General features: G+C 49.2%; 1 protein-coding gene and 1 long non-coding RNA gene across 2 annotated transcripts in view; one reads left to right on the top strand and one right to left on the bottom strand.

Annotated features, from left to right (window-relative positions):
* Positions 1-4,196, bottom strand: part of RNF123 (ring finger protein 123) — a 107,280-nt gene extending 103,084 nt beyond the window's left edge. Inside the window, exons 1-2 of the mRNA XM_067561244.1 lie at positions 4,159-4,196; positions 281-398 (exon numbers count right to left, since the gene is read on the bottom strand). Coding sequence (XP_067417345.1) covers positions 281-362 — 82 coding nt within the window. The 5' untranslated portion in view covers positions 363-398; positions 4,159-4,196. The remainder of the gene's footprint in view (positions 1-280; positions 399-4,158) is intronic.
* LOC137161774 (uncharacterized) lies at positions 3,259-6,174 on the top strand. The gene is made up of 2 exons (XR_010922165.1): positions 3,259-3,414; positions 6,100-6,174. It is a non-coding gene; the product is annotated as an uncharacterized lncRNA (long non-coding RNA).
* The last annotated feature ends 8,073 nt before the right edge of the window (positions 6,175-14,247 follow it).

Consider the following 14,247-nt stretch of genomic DNA (forward strand, 5'->3'; position numbering starts at 1 on the left):
ATCACAGCCCCCAGTGTAGCTGCACTGGGGCAATCCCCTAGCACAAGCAAGTTAACCACAATTGGCACCAGGACAGCTCCTCCCTGCCTGAAAGGGAGTAAAACTGCCCCAGTGCAAACTGTGGCTGCCCTTGGCACCCTGGGGGGTTGGCAGTGGAAGAAAGGAAAATCCCCAGCAGACTGGAAATGGCTAATGGGCTGTTGTGAAGAGCTCAGCCTAGGAAACAGTTGTGCCCTCCCCACCATCAGCTGGCACCTACACACTATGCAAGGGCACCTACCTGTGACCTTGGGCTTCTCCAACTCAGTGCTCAGCCTGTAGTTCCGCCGGGAAAAGGCTGTCCCAGAACCTCTGGATGTCATTCTTCAAAGCTGTGTGAACCACCACCAAGCCCACAGCTGAAACAAGAAGGTAGAACAGTCTCATTGGGAGCAAGGAGACTTAGTGGTGAGAAAGGCCCCGCCCTTAGCGCTTGCCCATCATTCTGAATCAGAGGGGTGCACAGGTGTCATTCAGGTTTCCCTGGCTTGAAGTGCCCAACGTGGCACTGAATGGGTATGTGCCAGACAATTAACAGGGTCCTTGCCCCAAGAGCTTGCTATCCAAATATCTGGGGCCCGGGGAGTGGGAGACCAGGCACTCACAACACATGGTCATTCAGCATTTCCCAGCACCTGACCCAGGTCACGCGACTCAGCACCTGCATACACCAGGCGCTCCACCTCCTTTCAACCACACAGAGCTCGACACAGGCCAAAGGGCTCCAGCTCCCCACACAGCTTCAGCCTGAGCCACTGCGCAGAACCTGGGTGGCAGTAGTGCACAGCATATAGACGCACCTCACTGGAGAAGGGGGTCAGGGACGGCCTACGGTCACACGTACCAACCTAGCAGGTCCAACACTCATCCTGACCATACCCCACATGCCCGATGAGCTAGGAATATACCGACGACTCATTCGTCTTCAGTGTGACCATTTGTGCAAGAGGAAAGTGCCTTGGTCAGTGATGGGGAAAGGCAGAGAGACGCCTGAACTGGACAAAAGTAGAACACCATTGGTTACAAAGCAGAGGAGCCAGAGACCCAAGGGGTTTTACAGGGACAGCAACTGATTTAGCTGGAAGCGAATGAGCTACTATGAAGCACTTCTCACCTGGGAACTGACCAAGGGGGTGATATGGAGAGAGACAGAGCTTGCACAATGGTGTTCATGACAGCTTGGCTGGACTCTGGCTAACCAGAATGGATCTGGGCTGTGCTTAACCTTCAATTCTCTGGGCTACCCTAAGGACTTCCTACACGGTGTTCAAGTTGATTAATGAACCCGACTGTTTTGACAACAGTGTTGGAGTCACTACAAGTGTTTGGTGAGGCATATTGGTCTCTGAAGAGTCCATCTCAGCTGGACTCACTTAAACAGAGCTCACGGGATGAGGCAGAAGGGCTGGAGCTCCAGAAGTTCAGTCTAAGGAGAATAATCACGTCCCTCGATCTGCTGGCAATGCTCCTACTAATGCAGCCCAATACGCTGTTAGCCTTCTTGGCAATAAGGGCACATGGTTGACTCATATCCAGCTTCTTATCCACTGTAACCCTCAGGTCCTTTTCTGCAAAACTGCTGCCTAGCCAGTCAGTCCCCAGTCTGTAGCTGTGCATGGGATTCTTCCATCCTGAGAGCAGGACTCTGCACTTCTCCTTGTTGAAACTCATCAGATTTCTTTTGGCCCAATCCTCCAATTTGTCTAGGTCACACTGTATCCTATTCCTACCTTCCAGGGTATCTACCACTCCTCCCAGCTTAGTGTCATCCGCAAACTTGCTGAGGGTGCAATCCACCCCATCCTCCAGATCATTAATGAAGATTTTGAACAAAACCGGCCGCAGGACTGACCCCTGGGACACTAGGGACGTGTTTATTCCCCCCTATTCGGCACTAGCGATCTCCGGCGAGGATGGGGAACTATCAGCTTGTCATACCTCTGTTTTGTCCCTCACTTCATGAGACCAGTTTTTTCAACTGGAGGATCAGAGCAGACAGTTCTGAGTTCAGCCCACTCTACTGTCCCTACTGCCACTTCTATAATAGCCATAAACAAAAATGGCGTTTCAAAGGGATTAAGACTTGATGCATGTAATATCCCCCCACTGCAAACCCTAAAAACAGCTCTTATCTGGACTCAATTACCCATGTAACACCACTTCCAGAGACAGCAACAGACTCCAAGCTACTTTGAACTTCCTACTGCCTCCAAATAAGGAAACATGCTATGCACAGCACACTCACTCATCTCCCTCACAGGACACATAGCAACGCCTGGCCTCCTGGCTCAGCAGCAGCAGGGAACACTCAGGGCTGACGTACTTCACAGGCTGACCATGCTGCTCACGCTGTATTTGTGGGGGATGGGAAAGTTGCAATGAAGGTTTTGCTCAATACTATGAAGGGTGCGGGTGGGCCACAGGAGGACAGCATGCCTTTCTTCCAGTTATTTATCTTTTCATACAGTAAGAAAATAGCCTTAAGAACAGGTGTTATAGTGAAAAACCCACCCTAATCTATGTTCCACACATTTCAGGGGCTTGTATCACACACAGTCTCTCGATCTCCAAAACTGCCAGAGGCTTTAGGGAAACAGAGGCCATTTCTCCTGAGGACAACCTGTAGCTTCACTCCTCTTGGAAACAAAGCAAGTGGTGTCCCCCACACCACTTAAATTGCAGCCATTTTCACTAAGGGTATAAGCAACTTCAGTTCCATTGTGAGTAATATAAACTGACACCCAAGGGGCAGGTCCTAGCAAGGCATCTGAGCAGCAGCTTCAAATCCTGATCACAAGAGCACTGGCTATCTTTTATGTTAATGAGATAATAAAATATGCAGATTAGGGACTTTGCAATCAGTCTCCAGATCCCAGAGTCCTGACCCTCAGCAGGTCTGACAGTATGACCCCAGACCGACACAGAGCCCGGTCCCCAAGGCCGTCCCAGGCTCTGCCCAGCACTGCACAGATGGATCCCAACTGGAAGCCAAGACCCTGCAACCCACCGGGGACTCATGAGACACTTGGCACAGGGGCTGGGCCTGCAGGGAAGCTGGTGTTCTCTCCCAGCAGGAGGTGCTGCATCCCCAGTCCTGCACAGTGCTCAGCTTGCGAGGAGAAGCAATCAGGCTTGCCCCACAGGTGGGTGGGACCTGTGCCTCCACCCCACCTCTGCTGCAGTGTGTCGGCTGTTGTGAGCCACATGGGCAGATGAGTGCCACAGGACAGGTTTGGGGGGTGCAAGCAGGGCTGGCATTGGACTCCCTGAGGCCCAAGGTAGAAAATAAGGCATGAACTCCCACAGAGGGCGTGTGCAATGGTCACTGTGGGCAGGGGCATCGACACTGACCCACAGGCTGGGTGTCCCACAGAGGTGAGTCCTTTGGCCCACTGCCCTGCTTGCCCCCCCCGACGCCCACTCTGAGTATTAACCACAATGTATTACATAGTGATGACACTTAAGTTACGGGGCACTTGTTCGGTCCCACGGGGGCTGCCAGCATAGAAAGGTTGAGGAACACGAGTGTAGTGTAGTGGATTCCCCCACCCGGACTCTGCCTAGTGACCTCGCTGCCTGTAGGGGGGCTTAGCACAAGCCAGCGGCCCGGCCTTTTTCACAGCCCCAGCGACGAGCCAGGCAAGCCCAGTGCAGGTGCAGAGCCGGCCTCTGGCGACGAACGGGGGCAGGATGTGGCTGGAGGCCGCGCTGGGGCTAGCAGGCCGGCCGGCCAGTCACCGTCTCCCCACAGCCCCGGCGCTGCGCGGGGAGGGGGCGACACGCAGGGCCCGGGGGAGGCGGCCTGACGTGAGGGGCAGAGCGGGGTTGCCGCCCGCCTCCTCGCGCCGCTCTCGGGCCCGCGGCACAGCAAGACGGGCGGAGCCCAGCGCGGGGAGCCTGGCTCCGGGGCCACGAGCTGCCGGCCCGGACCCCGCCCTAGCCGGGCACCCGCTCCCCGTCCGCTGCCGAACCCACCGCGGCGCGGCGCGGCTCTGCCGTCCTGGCCCGAGCGGGCGCCCCGGGGCCGAGCTCGCGCTCGGGGTGGAGAAGCGCGGGGCGCTCGGGCCACGAACAGCCGCCCTGCCCCCCGCCCCAGGGAGCGCGCGGACACTCACTCACCCGCCCACCCGCGCCGCTAGTCACAGTCACAACAGCCGCCCAGCTACGGGGCCCCGGCAGGGACACTCGCTGCTGCCGCCGGGGCGGGGGCCGAGGCACAAGCTCCGCCCACCCGCGCGGCCAGCCGGATTGGCGGAGCCGGCGGCTCCTTGCCGGCCGAGCGCCGTGAAGGGCGGTGGCGCAGCGCCCCCTGCTGGGGGAGGGCGCCGGGCCCGCCGCGCCTGCTGCAAGGTCTCGGCTTGCCGCCGCTCTTCGGAGCGTCTCTGCGCTGGGCAGGCCCGGCCTCTGGAGGCTGATGGCAAAGTCCCTGATCTGCATATTTTATCATCTGTTACAGAAAGATCAGCGCTTAAAGCTGCAGCCAGAGACCTTGCTGGGTCAGCCCGTGGGCCTTGGCTGCCCAGCGTGACCAGATGTCCCAGATTTGTAGGGACAGTCCCGATATTCGGGGCTTTGTCTTGCATAGGCGCCTATAGCCCCCCGCATGCCCTGTCCCATTTGTCTCACCTGCTCTGTGGTCACCCGATGGCCGCCGCTCGCAGGCACTGGTGTCCAGGAGCCAGCGACGGCCGTTACACCTTGCCCAGTATGGCGCTGGCCAGAGCTAGCGTCACGGCTGCGGCCGGTGGTGGGTGAAGGGATGGGCTGGGGAGAACTATGCTCTGGGGCAGTGGTTCTCCGCCAGGGACAGGCATACCCCTGGGGTATGCAGAGGTCTCCTGGAGTTCGTCAGCTCAGCGAAAGATTTGCCTCATTTACAACAGGCTACATGAAAAGCATGAGCCAAGTCAGTACAAACTAAACTTTCATACAGACAGTGACCGGTTTATGTGGCTCTGTCTACTGTAGACTGAACTGTAAGTACAATATTGATATTCCAATCAATGTATTTCATAACTAACTATACAGTAACAAGGAGAAAGTCAGCCATTTTTCAGTACTAGCGTGCTGTGACACTTGTGTTTTTATGGCTGATTTTGTCAGCAAGGAGCTTTTTAAGTGAGGAGCAACTTGTGGGACGCAAGACAAATCAGCCTCTGGAAAGGGGTACAGGCATCTGGACAGGTTGAGAGCCGCTGCTGGATCTTCACGGTGAGAGGTCCAGGGCTCCAGCCATGGAAAGCTCACGGAGAGCACGACTCACCATTGAGACGTAGCCAAGAGCATCTGCCCAGCTCTCCAGATAGGTAGGAGCCTCCCAGCCAGGCCAGACCTGCATGATGTGGGTCACAGCACAGAGCACAGGCTCTGTCACCCAGCCCCACCAGGAGATCCAGCCCCACAGGCCTCCTGCCCAATCATGCAGAGTTGCCAGGTGTCCAGTTTTCGACCCCCACTGAGTCCCTCCTCTCCTCTCACAAGTCCCTCCCATCTGCTGCATCCCTTCTCTCCTTCACGCTCCACCTCCCTCGCCCATGAGACCCCCCCTTCACCTGCGGCTTGCCATGGCCATGCCCCCCCAACCCCGCAAGAGGTAATAACTGTCCGGGGGGCGGGAAGAAAAAGTTAGCAGAGATGGTCTGGAGCTGTTGTTAAAGTCAGATTCTGCTCCCTTGAAGACAAAACAAGCCAAACACACACAAAAGGGGAGAGATGAGAACAGCAAACAGAGAAAATGCAGCTTCTGTCTCTGGGGTTGATTCTTAAGGGATGTCTACACTGCAGCTGGGAGTGAGCCTGCGGCCTGGGTAGGCAAACCCACACGAGCTTGGCTGAAGCCAGTGCATGACAAATAGCAGGGCTGCAGCACTGGCAGCGGCACACAGACCAGCTGCCAAGCTCAGTCCCGCCCAGCCCAGTTGCTAGCCTGAGCCTCCACTGGAGCGACAGTCTCCATGCTGCTGTTGTTAGCAAGGTAGCACAAGCGAGGCTCCAACAGCAGGGAAAGGGAGTAAGGGATATTGTTCAAATTAAAGCCTGTCTTCCTGTTTTCCGTTTCAGATGCTCGAACTGCTTTTCCTCCTGTTGCTGTGCCTTTAATGAAAGATGATAAAGATCATGGATGTTGCCATGGGACTGAGCAGGCTGAGGTCTCTGTACTTGAAAAAACAGTGAATCATGTTTAACTGGTTAGGGTTGTGTGGTGACAGGGTGATGGGAACACCATGGGAATCTCAGAGCCCGTTTATTCCATTCCAACTCCTCTCTGAGTTGTGGATCTAGTGGGTGTCATGTCAGGACACTTCAGCCTCAGGCCATGGTGTCTCTGGGCTCTGACAACGAGCCAGGCCATCCTGGAAACGGCCCAGCCAGCTCGCTGACAGTGCCTGCCCTCTGGCTGATACTCCCCCAGGGAGCAAAGAGTGATTGTCTCCAGACTGACCGAACCTGTGTGCTCAAGGGTGTCCCTGCCTGTCTGAGAAAGGGTGCTGGCTTCAGCTTACCGTGAATGCTGTACACTCACTCCCTCTCCCACTTCCAACCGGGAAAGGACACCACCCCCTCCTTCGCCAGTCTCTTTTCTGTCTGTCCGCATGTGGGGTTAGTTGGAAACATGACCGCCCTGATTTAACAGTGCACCCATAGCCATAGGACTATTGCCATCATGAGCTCTCAAAGGTACTGGGCTTTGGGGGCGGGGTTCTGCATTTTGACTGAATGAGGCTCCCTGTTCTGTGGGTGAGAGAGATCCCAAACCCTGTAGCCTGGGGGAAGGTGTATTGAGCTGGGACCCAGGAGAATGTGATTCCTGACCATGTGGTAACCTCTGCTGATTGCTGTTTATGTTTCTGTGCACTTCATAGCCCTTCTGTGTTTCCACGTCTCCTTCATCAAGTCCCCGTCTCTGTGAGCCTTCAGTCCCATTTCTGAAATGGGGTTGTGATGAATGCGAGATCTTGGGAGCACAAAAACGTCAAAGTCTATTCCAGTGAGATGTGCCAGATGCTATGGGCATGTGGGATATTCACAGACCAGTGAGCTGTTTTCTCTAGTGCTTTTGTCCTAAACAACGTACTGTGCTCTGTGAAGGCTGGCTAGTCCCCCGTCATCGTCCTGGGAGAGCAAAACTGCAGGTGCTGAATTAGAGCCAGGCCTGCTGGGAGAAGCACTGTGAGGTACAAGTGGACTGTAGCCATAAAGCTCTGGTCTGGAGGGAGAGGAATATGGGTTCCCACCCCAAGAAAGGTGATGGCTGGAGGCCTGAGATCAAAGGGAGTGCCCTTGAGGAAGCTATGAAGGGGCAGAGGCGCAGTTACCTTGGGAACTGTGACGGGTAAAAATCCAGCCCAAGCCCGCGCTTCAGTAACGTTCTCCCAGCCCAGGCCCTGGTACCTTGCCTACATTAGTGACATAAGGACTCGCACCAACTTCTCGGCCGCTGCGTGGCTGAATCCAGAGCACTCCTAGCTCCCCGAGAGCAGCTAAGCCTCTTCTCAACCATCATTGCCAGGCTGCTGAGCCTGAGTCATCCTCAGGTAACTGGGGTTCCATCCCTCAGCCATGGGTAGGACAGTCCCAGAGCTAATATGGGGGAGGGATAGTTGCTGCTGCCAGAGCTGTGCCAGCCTGGGGGCTTCCTCCCTTTGCCTTACTACCCTCCAGGGGCAGAGAAGCTCCATTCTCACTTGACTACTCGGGAGGAACGGCTGAGGGCTTTGGTGGGAGAGATGGGCCTGAATATGGACTCCAGAGAGTGAATGGGTGGGGAAAAACTAAAAATGTGTCCTCTGTGGGAAAGAGACTTCACTGACACAGCCCTTAGTAAGATCTGGAAATGTATGTCTTTCGAATTCATATTCACTAATATCCCAAGAAACTCAATTCAAAGTAGTTTTCAGATTATATATGACACAGTAAATCCAAGTGATTCCACCTCCCATTTAGACAGGGTGTGGTATGAGAGACCCTCTCTCACACCAATAGGATGAGCTAATGCTCATTTTGCGGCTAGGATTAGACAAAAAATTCTACTGATCACAGGGTGAGATTTACCTTTGGCCCTTTTGGCCTTTCCTTTAGGGCTCTATCCTCTTGTGAACTTTCTAGACCAGCACAAGGATCCATGCCCTTGTCCAATTCTAGATGCCAAGAATATTATGCAAGGACTTGGAAACGATTCCCTCCTTTGACAAAGTCAGAGTAGCAAGGGAGTTTGGCTTCTCTTAGTGATGGACACATTTTCTCTCCCATTGCAAAATAAACTGTAAGCCTTTATTGCTAGTAGAACACATTTTTTGATTATGTTGATAGAAACCATTCTAATGTCAGCAAGCCAATGATTTTAGTCATTTTGTTTTTCTATACCAGTCACATTCCTGCTGCTCTGCGTCACTCTTCAGAACTATCAGTGTCAAGAATAGAGCTGGGCGAATACTGGATTTTTTGGTTTGCTGGCAATTTTGAAAAAAAAAATTCTGTTGCAGGTTGAACCAACACCAATTTTTAAAAAATTTTCAGCAAACTGAAAAGTCAAAACCACCTCAAGTTGGGTCAAAATGAAGTATTTTGTTTCAACCCAACTCAAAACTTTTCATTTTGATTTCAGGCATTTTGATAAAAGCAAAGGAGGACTCGAGTCACAAAATGGCCAGGGGATGGAATGTAGCCACTCATAATCTTTAGCCCAGGAGTTAGGGAACTCATGTAGGCTGTGAGAGACCCATGTCTCCTAGTGTGGGTAACTGAACCCAAATTTCATCTCCTGGGTGAGTTCCTTAACCAGTGGGCTAAAGGTTGTGAGGGAACCCTCCTCCCCCTCAAGTCAAAACAATTTCTTTTAACTATTTGGTGAAAGCAACACAAATACTTTTGGGTTGACCAAAAGTCAGTTTTGACCAAGAACATGGTTTCTGATTTAGTGCTAGCAAGTAGTGGGTGGCAACCTCACTGGGATTTACACGACAAACTTGATTTTGATACTTTTGATATCCACTCTTGCATCTGCTTTCCTCCAAATTTACTACACGTGTGTAATCATAGAGAAGAAACATAAGAAAAGCATATTGGGTCAGTATCTTCTCTTCCAGCTGTGGCCAATGCCAGGTGCTTCAGGGGGAATGAAGAGAACAGAGCAATTTTTGAGTGATCCATCCCATTGACCAATCCCAGCTTCTGACAGTCAGAGGTTTAAGAACATCCACAGCATGTGGTTGCATCACTGACCATCTTGGCTAAGAGCCATTGATGGACCTATTGTCCATGAACTTGTCTAGTTTTTTTTTTTTTAACCCAGTTATAGTTTTGACCTTCACAACATCCCCTGGCAATGGTTGACTGTGCGTTGTGTGAAGAAGAACGTCCTTTTGTTTGTTTTAAACCTACTGCCTATTAATTTTATTGGGTAACCCCTGGTTATTGTGTTATGTGAAGGGGTAAATAACACTTTCCTATTCGCTTTGTCCACACCAATCATGATTTTATAGACCTCAATCATATTCCCCCTTTAGTCATCTCTTTTCCAGGCTGAACAGTCCCAGGCTTTTTAGTCTCCCCTCATATGGAAGCTGTTCCATATGCCTAATCATTTTGGGTTTTTTTGCCATCCTCTGTATGTTTCCCAATTCTAATATTGTTTTTTGAGATGAGGAGAACAAAACTTTGTGCAGTATTCAAGGTGTGGGAGTAGCATAGAGTTATATACTGGCATTATGATATTTACTGTCTTATTAACTATCCCTTTCCTAAGGGTTCCTAACATTCAATTAGCTTTTTTGACTGCTGCTGCCCCTTGAGTGGATGTTTTCAGAGAACTATCCACAATGACTCCAAGATCTCTTTCTTGAGTGGTTACAACTAATTTAGACTCCATCATTTCATATGCATAGTTGGGATTATGCAGTATTTTCCCCAGGAATTGAAATTGAGAGGGGTTCAAATATATAGGGGAATGAGGGCTGAAGTGGGATGAGACCATGAGGATGAAGATGGGTTGTATGGTAACAGAGTAAAAATGGAAAAATGTTTCATGATCATTTTATTAGATTTAACTCATGTTTTAAAATCATCACAGAAATTAAAGTTGGCTACGCAAACCTACTATGAAGCACTACATCTACATCCTTCTTGGTTTCTTGTCATTTAGCACAACTCGTTAATGAACTTCTCGATTGCAGTGAGTTCATCTTTGGTGACTTCTAGTGTGTCCGAAACTTCCAGTCCTTCATGATATGCTCGTGATCAGGCAGCAGGTGACTTCTTTCAGAACACAAAATTCTATTCAATGAGGAAAAAGAACGCTCAACTGTAGCTGTTATGACTCAGAGTAGCAAGAGATGAATTCCTACTTCTTTCATCCCAGGAAACATAGCACAAAAATTGGGTCAAACCACTAGTGATGAAAAAGAAGTTAAAGTCAAATCTTCATATGTTCATAGTATGATATTCCACTCTGTGTTCAAATTCTCTATTTTGCCCTGATCATGTAGCAGCCCCATTGTTGGTGGTGCCTCAATTGTCGGTGTTTTATAAGACAGGCATCTGTAAAAGCTACGTAGAGGTTGAGTAGAATCCAGAAGTTGCTGTTGTAGACTTGAAATCTGTGTACTTTTTCAACTGGCTTAACAAACACTTCTTGTCCTCTTCACTTACAGATTCAATGTAAGTGCCTTCATTAGTCAACTTCTGGACTGAAGTCTTAGCCATCGAAAACGTACTGGAAGAAGCAATCTCTCTGATTGATTCTAGTGTAGCATCCATTGCTGGACAAATATCTATACTTTGTAGCAGATGCCTGAATGGCATTGTTTAATGATCTAAGTGGTTTCAACAGTAGACTTACAAGAGAGAGAACGGTGATAGTCTTCTCTGAACTTAGTAGCAAAAGTAGTCGACCAGCCTCACTACTTAGATCCATTCCATTTTGGTAGATATTTTCCAAAGCCAGTAATGACGGTTGCAATAATTTTAAGACAACAGCCAAGGATCACGCTTGAGAAAGCCAGCAGGTTTTCCCAGGTTGGACTAATTTGAACTTTAGTCCCAGTGTATCTTCTATTTTTTCCAAGACATTCAGTCCTTTTGGACTCTTGCTGAAAAAAAGAGTATAACAAAGACATTAAATGTATGGCTTTTTTAATGTCTTTTGAAGATTCTGCAGCTTGTACTAGTGCTAGTTGGAGTAGATGGCCTCTGCAGTGTGTATAGGAGAGATTAGGGTTACACTTTTCTCTGAGCAAAGCCTGTACTCCAGTATGTCTTCCAGAGAAATTTGCAGCTCCATCAAAGCATAAGCAGCGATCTCTTTGAGGTTCAATTAAAAGTATTTAATTCTTCTAAGATGTGGGTTGTCACAGATGCAACCAATGTGTCTTCTATAACCTGAACATCTAGAAATGCATCTACTGGCCTACCACTGCCATCAAGATAACGTAAACGATAACTTAATACTTGATGCCCATTTGCCATTTTTTTAATGTGATGAGAGTTCTTCACTTTTTCAACTGCTGAGTCTTTTACTGTTGCATCACATGCTTCTAACCAGTCAGTTTAATTTCTTGCAGAAATAGAGTGAGCATTTGCCAGTCTTGTTCAGAACCAGCGTCCAACTTCAGGATTAACAAGTGACAATGCACTTAACATTAGCCTCCAGTTTGTAGTGTGTAGTATCTCTTGCTTAAATAGAAAGTATGATGCAACAGCCATGTTTGTTCACATAAACTGTGTTGTGTCTCCAACATTGTTAAAGCCTCGCAGTATGTTTAAAATTGACTTTGACAGTGACTAGCTTATAAGGCTTTCTGCATGTCAATGCAGTCCCATGGTGTGGTGTTTTGCAGCCTTTTTATGCAGGTTATCAGTGTTGACTTTGCTGATCGATCTGGCAAACCAAGCTCCTCCACGGTACGCCCACATCTTGAATACTGCGTGCAGATCTGGTCACCCCATCTCAAAAAAAAATATATTGAAATTGGAAAAGGTACAGAGAAGGGCAACTAAAATGATTAGGGGTATGGAATAGAGTCCATAAGAGGAGAGATTAAAAAGACTGGGAATTTTCAGCTTGGAAAAGAGATAACTAAGAGGGGATGTGATAGAGGTCTATAAAATCTTGACTGGTGTGGAGAAAGTGAATAAGTAAATGTTATTTACCCCTTCACTTAACACAAGAACTGGGGGTCACCCAATGAAATTAACAGGCAGCAAATTTAAAACGTTTTGCCAATGGATGTTGTGAAGGCCAAAACTGTAACTGGGTTCAAAAGAACTAGAGTTCATGGAGGATAAGTCCATCAATGGCTATTAGCCTGGATGGGCAGGGATGCAATACCATGCTCTGAGTATCCCTCGTTTCTGTTTGCCAGAAGCTGGGCGTGGACGACGGGATAGTTCATTCGATGATGCCTGTTCTGTTCATTCCCTTTGAAGCACCTGGCACTGGCCTCTGTCAGAAGACAGGATACTGAACTAGATGGACCGTTGGTATGACCATGTATGGCAATTCTTATATAAAAATTAATTATAATATAATAAAAAAAGTTTAGTATAGAAACTCCCCAAGATAATGACCTCTCGAGACAGCAATGATGTGAGAGAATGACCCTGGCAACTAATGCATTTTAAAAATCTTGACCTACTAGGAAATGTATAATTATAGGTTTCCCAGTAACAAATCTAGCATTCTGGAGCAAAGTTACTAAAACAGAGTCCCACAAATGTTCCTTTAACATGCCCCTCCCTTCTCTTTCCATCACACCCCACTCAGAGTTGTTGTCCTTGATCAGTGGAGACACAGAGTTCAGAGATGCTTTCATGTGAGTTCACCTCCCACCCAACTAAGCACCTCTGAACTCTGGGTCTCCACTGACCAAAGACAACTCCGAGTTGGGTGCGATGAAGAAGGCACCTTACTTATTCCTCCAGCCGCTCGCTGCTCCACAGACCGCTCGCTCTGGCCACTGTTGTTTATCGTGCCACTGTTCACTCCACCGCTCCATCACTGATGGCCCTGCACTGTCACCTGCTGCTGCCAGCTGTCGCTGTGATCTTTGTGAGTCAGTCTCTTGAGGTTCCACCCAGCTCTCAGTGATCTCAGCTTTCAGTGGGGGAAGCTCACTGCTAGTGCAGGCTGGGCAGTCTCTGCCACAGAAACACTGGCCCGCAGCAGGGCTAAGCACTTAGATCTGATTATCCGTGATTACAGCTCTAATTGTCACTTAAAAAAATAAAAGGCTCTCTATGGTGGCTAATCAAGTCTATCTTTAAACAGAGGAGGGGGCAGGTCAAATAGTGCCTGTGACTCTGAGGCAGAGCCCACACCGAGCAAAACTCCTGTTCCCACCCCCACTCTTCCTCTCTCCACTGAGATCTGGCATCCAAACCCCCTGCTCAGCGAGTGCCGTTCAGTTCAGGGTGACCAGTGTTTACTTTGTAATGACAGAGGTGCTCGAGCAAGTTTTTTACTTTTATAACTGATGCGGCAAGCCCTGAGGTCCCAGGGCTATGAACTGCCAGGCCTCAAGGTGCCAGGCTCAGCCCTGGCAAGCTCTGGCACAAATTAAGCATTGAGCATGACCCTCTCAATCAGCACAGCGTAAGTACAGTTTTGCTGCCCTTTACTCGTGTGTGTGTCTGTTATAAATTTGGTTTTTTAATTTCACTGAAGAGTACCACTTGGGCCTACCCTGAGGCCCACTTCGTAAATACGGTAAAATAAAACCTAAGTGAGGAATAAAAACTCCCCCAGTGGGACTGATTTACTCCAGCCCCCCTGTACTGCCAGAGGGGAAAATGCTGAGCTCAGCAAGGCGAATGAGGTGCCTTGCCACATAATGTTTATATTCATATATATTCATAGAGCTTAAAGCCAGAAAGGACAATTGGATCATCTAGTCTGACATCTTGACTGTCACAGGCCATTACATTTCATCCAGTTACCCTGATACTGAGCCTAATACCTTGTTTGACTAAATCATACATTCCAAAAAGGCATCCATCCACTCTGGATTTGAAGATCTCAAGAGATGAAAAATCCATCATTTCCTTTGACAGTTTGTTCTAATGACTAATCATCCAATTATAAAATTGCGCCTTATTTCCAATTTGAATTTGTCTGGCTTCAGCTTCCAAGCATTGGTTTTTGTTCTGCTTTTTTATGTTGGATGAAAGAACCCTTTATCACCCAGTAATTTCTCCCCAGGAAGGTACTTATAC

The sequence above is a fragment of the Emydura macquarii genome, unplaced genomic scaffold (genome assembly GCF_026122565.2).
Source record: "Emydura macquarii macquarii isolate MOO-44397 ecotype Brisbane River unplaced genomic scaffold, CSIRO-AGI_Emac_v2 contig_2369, whole genome shotgun sequence".
NCBI lineage: Eukaryota > Metazoa > Chordata > Testudines > Chelidae > Emydura > Emydura macquarii.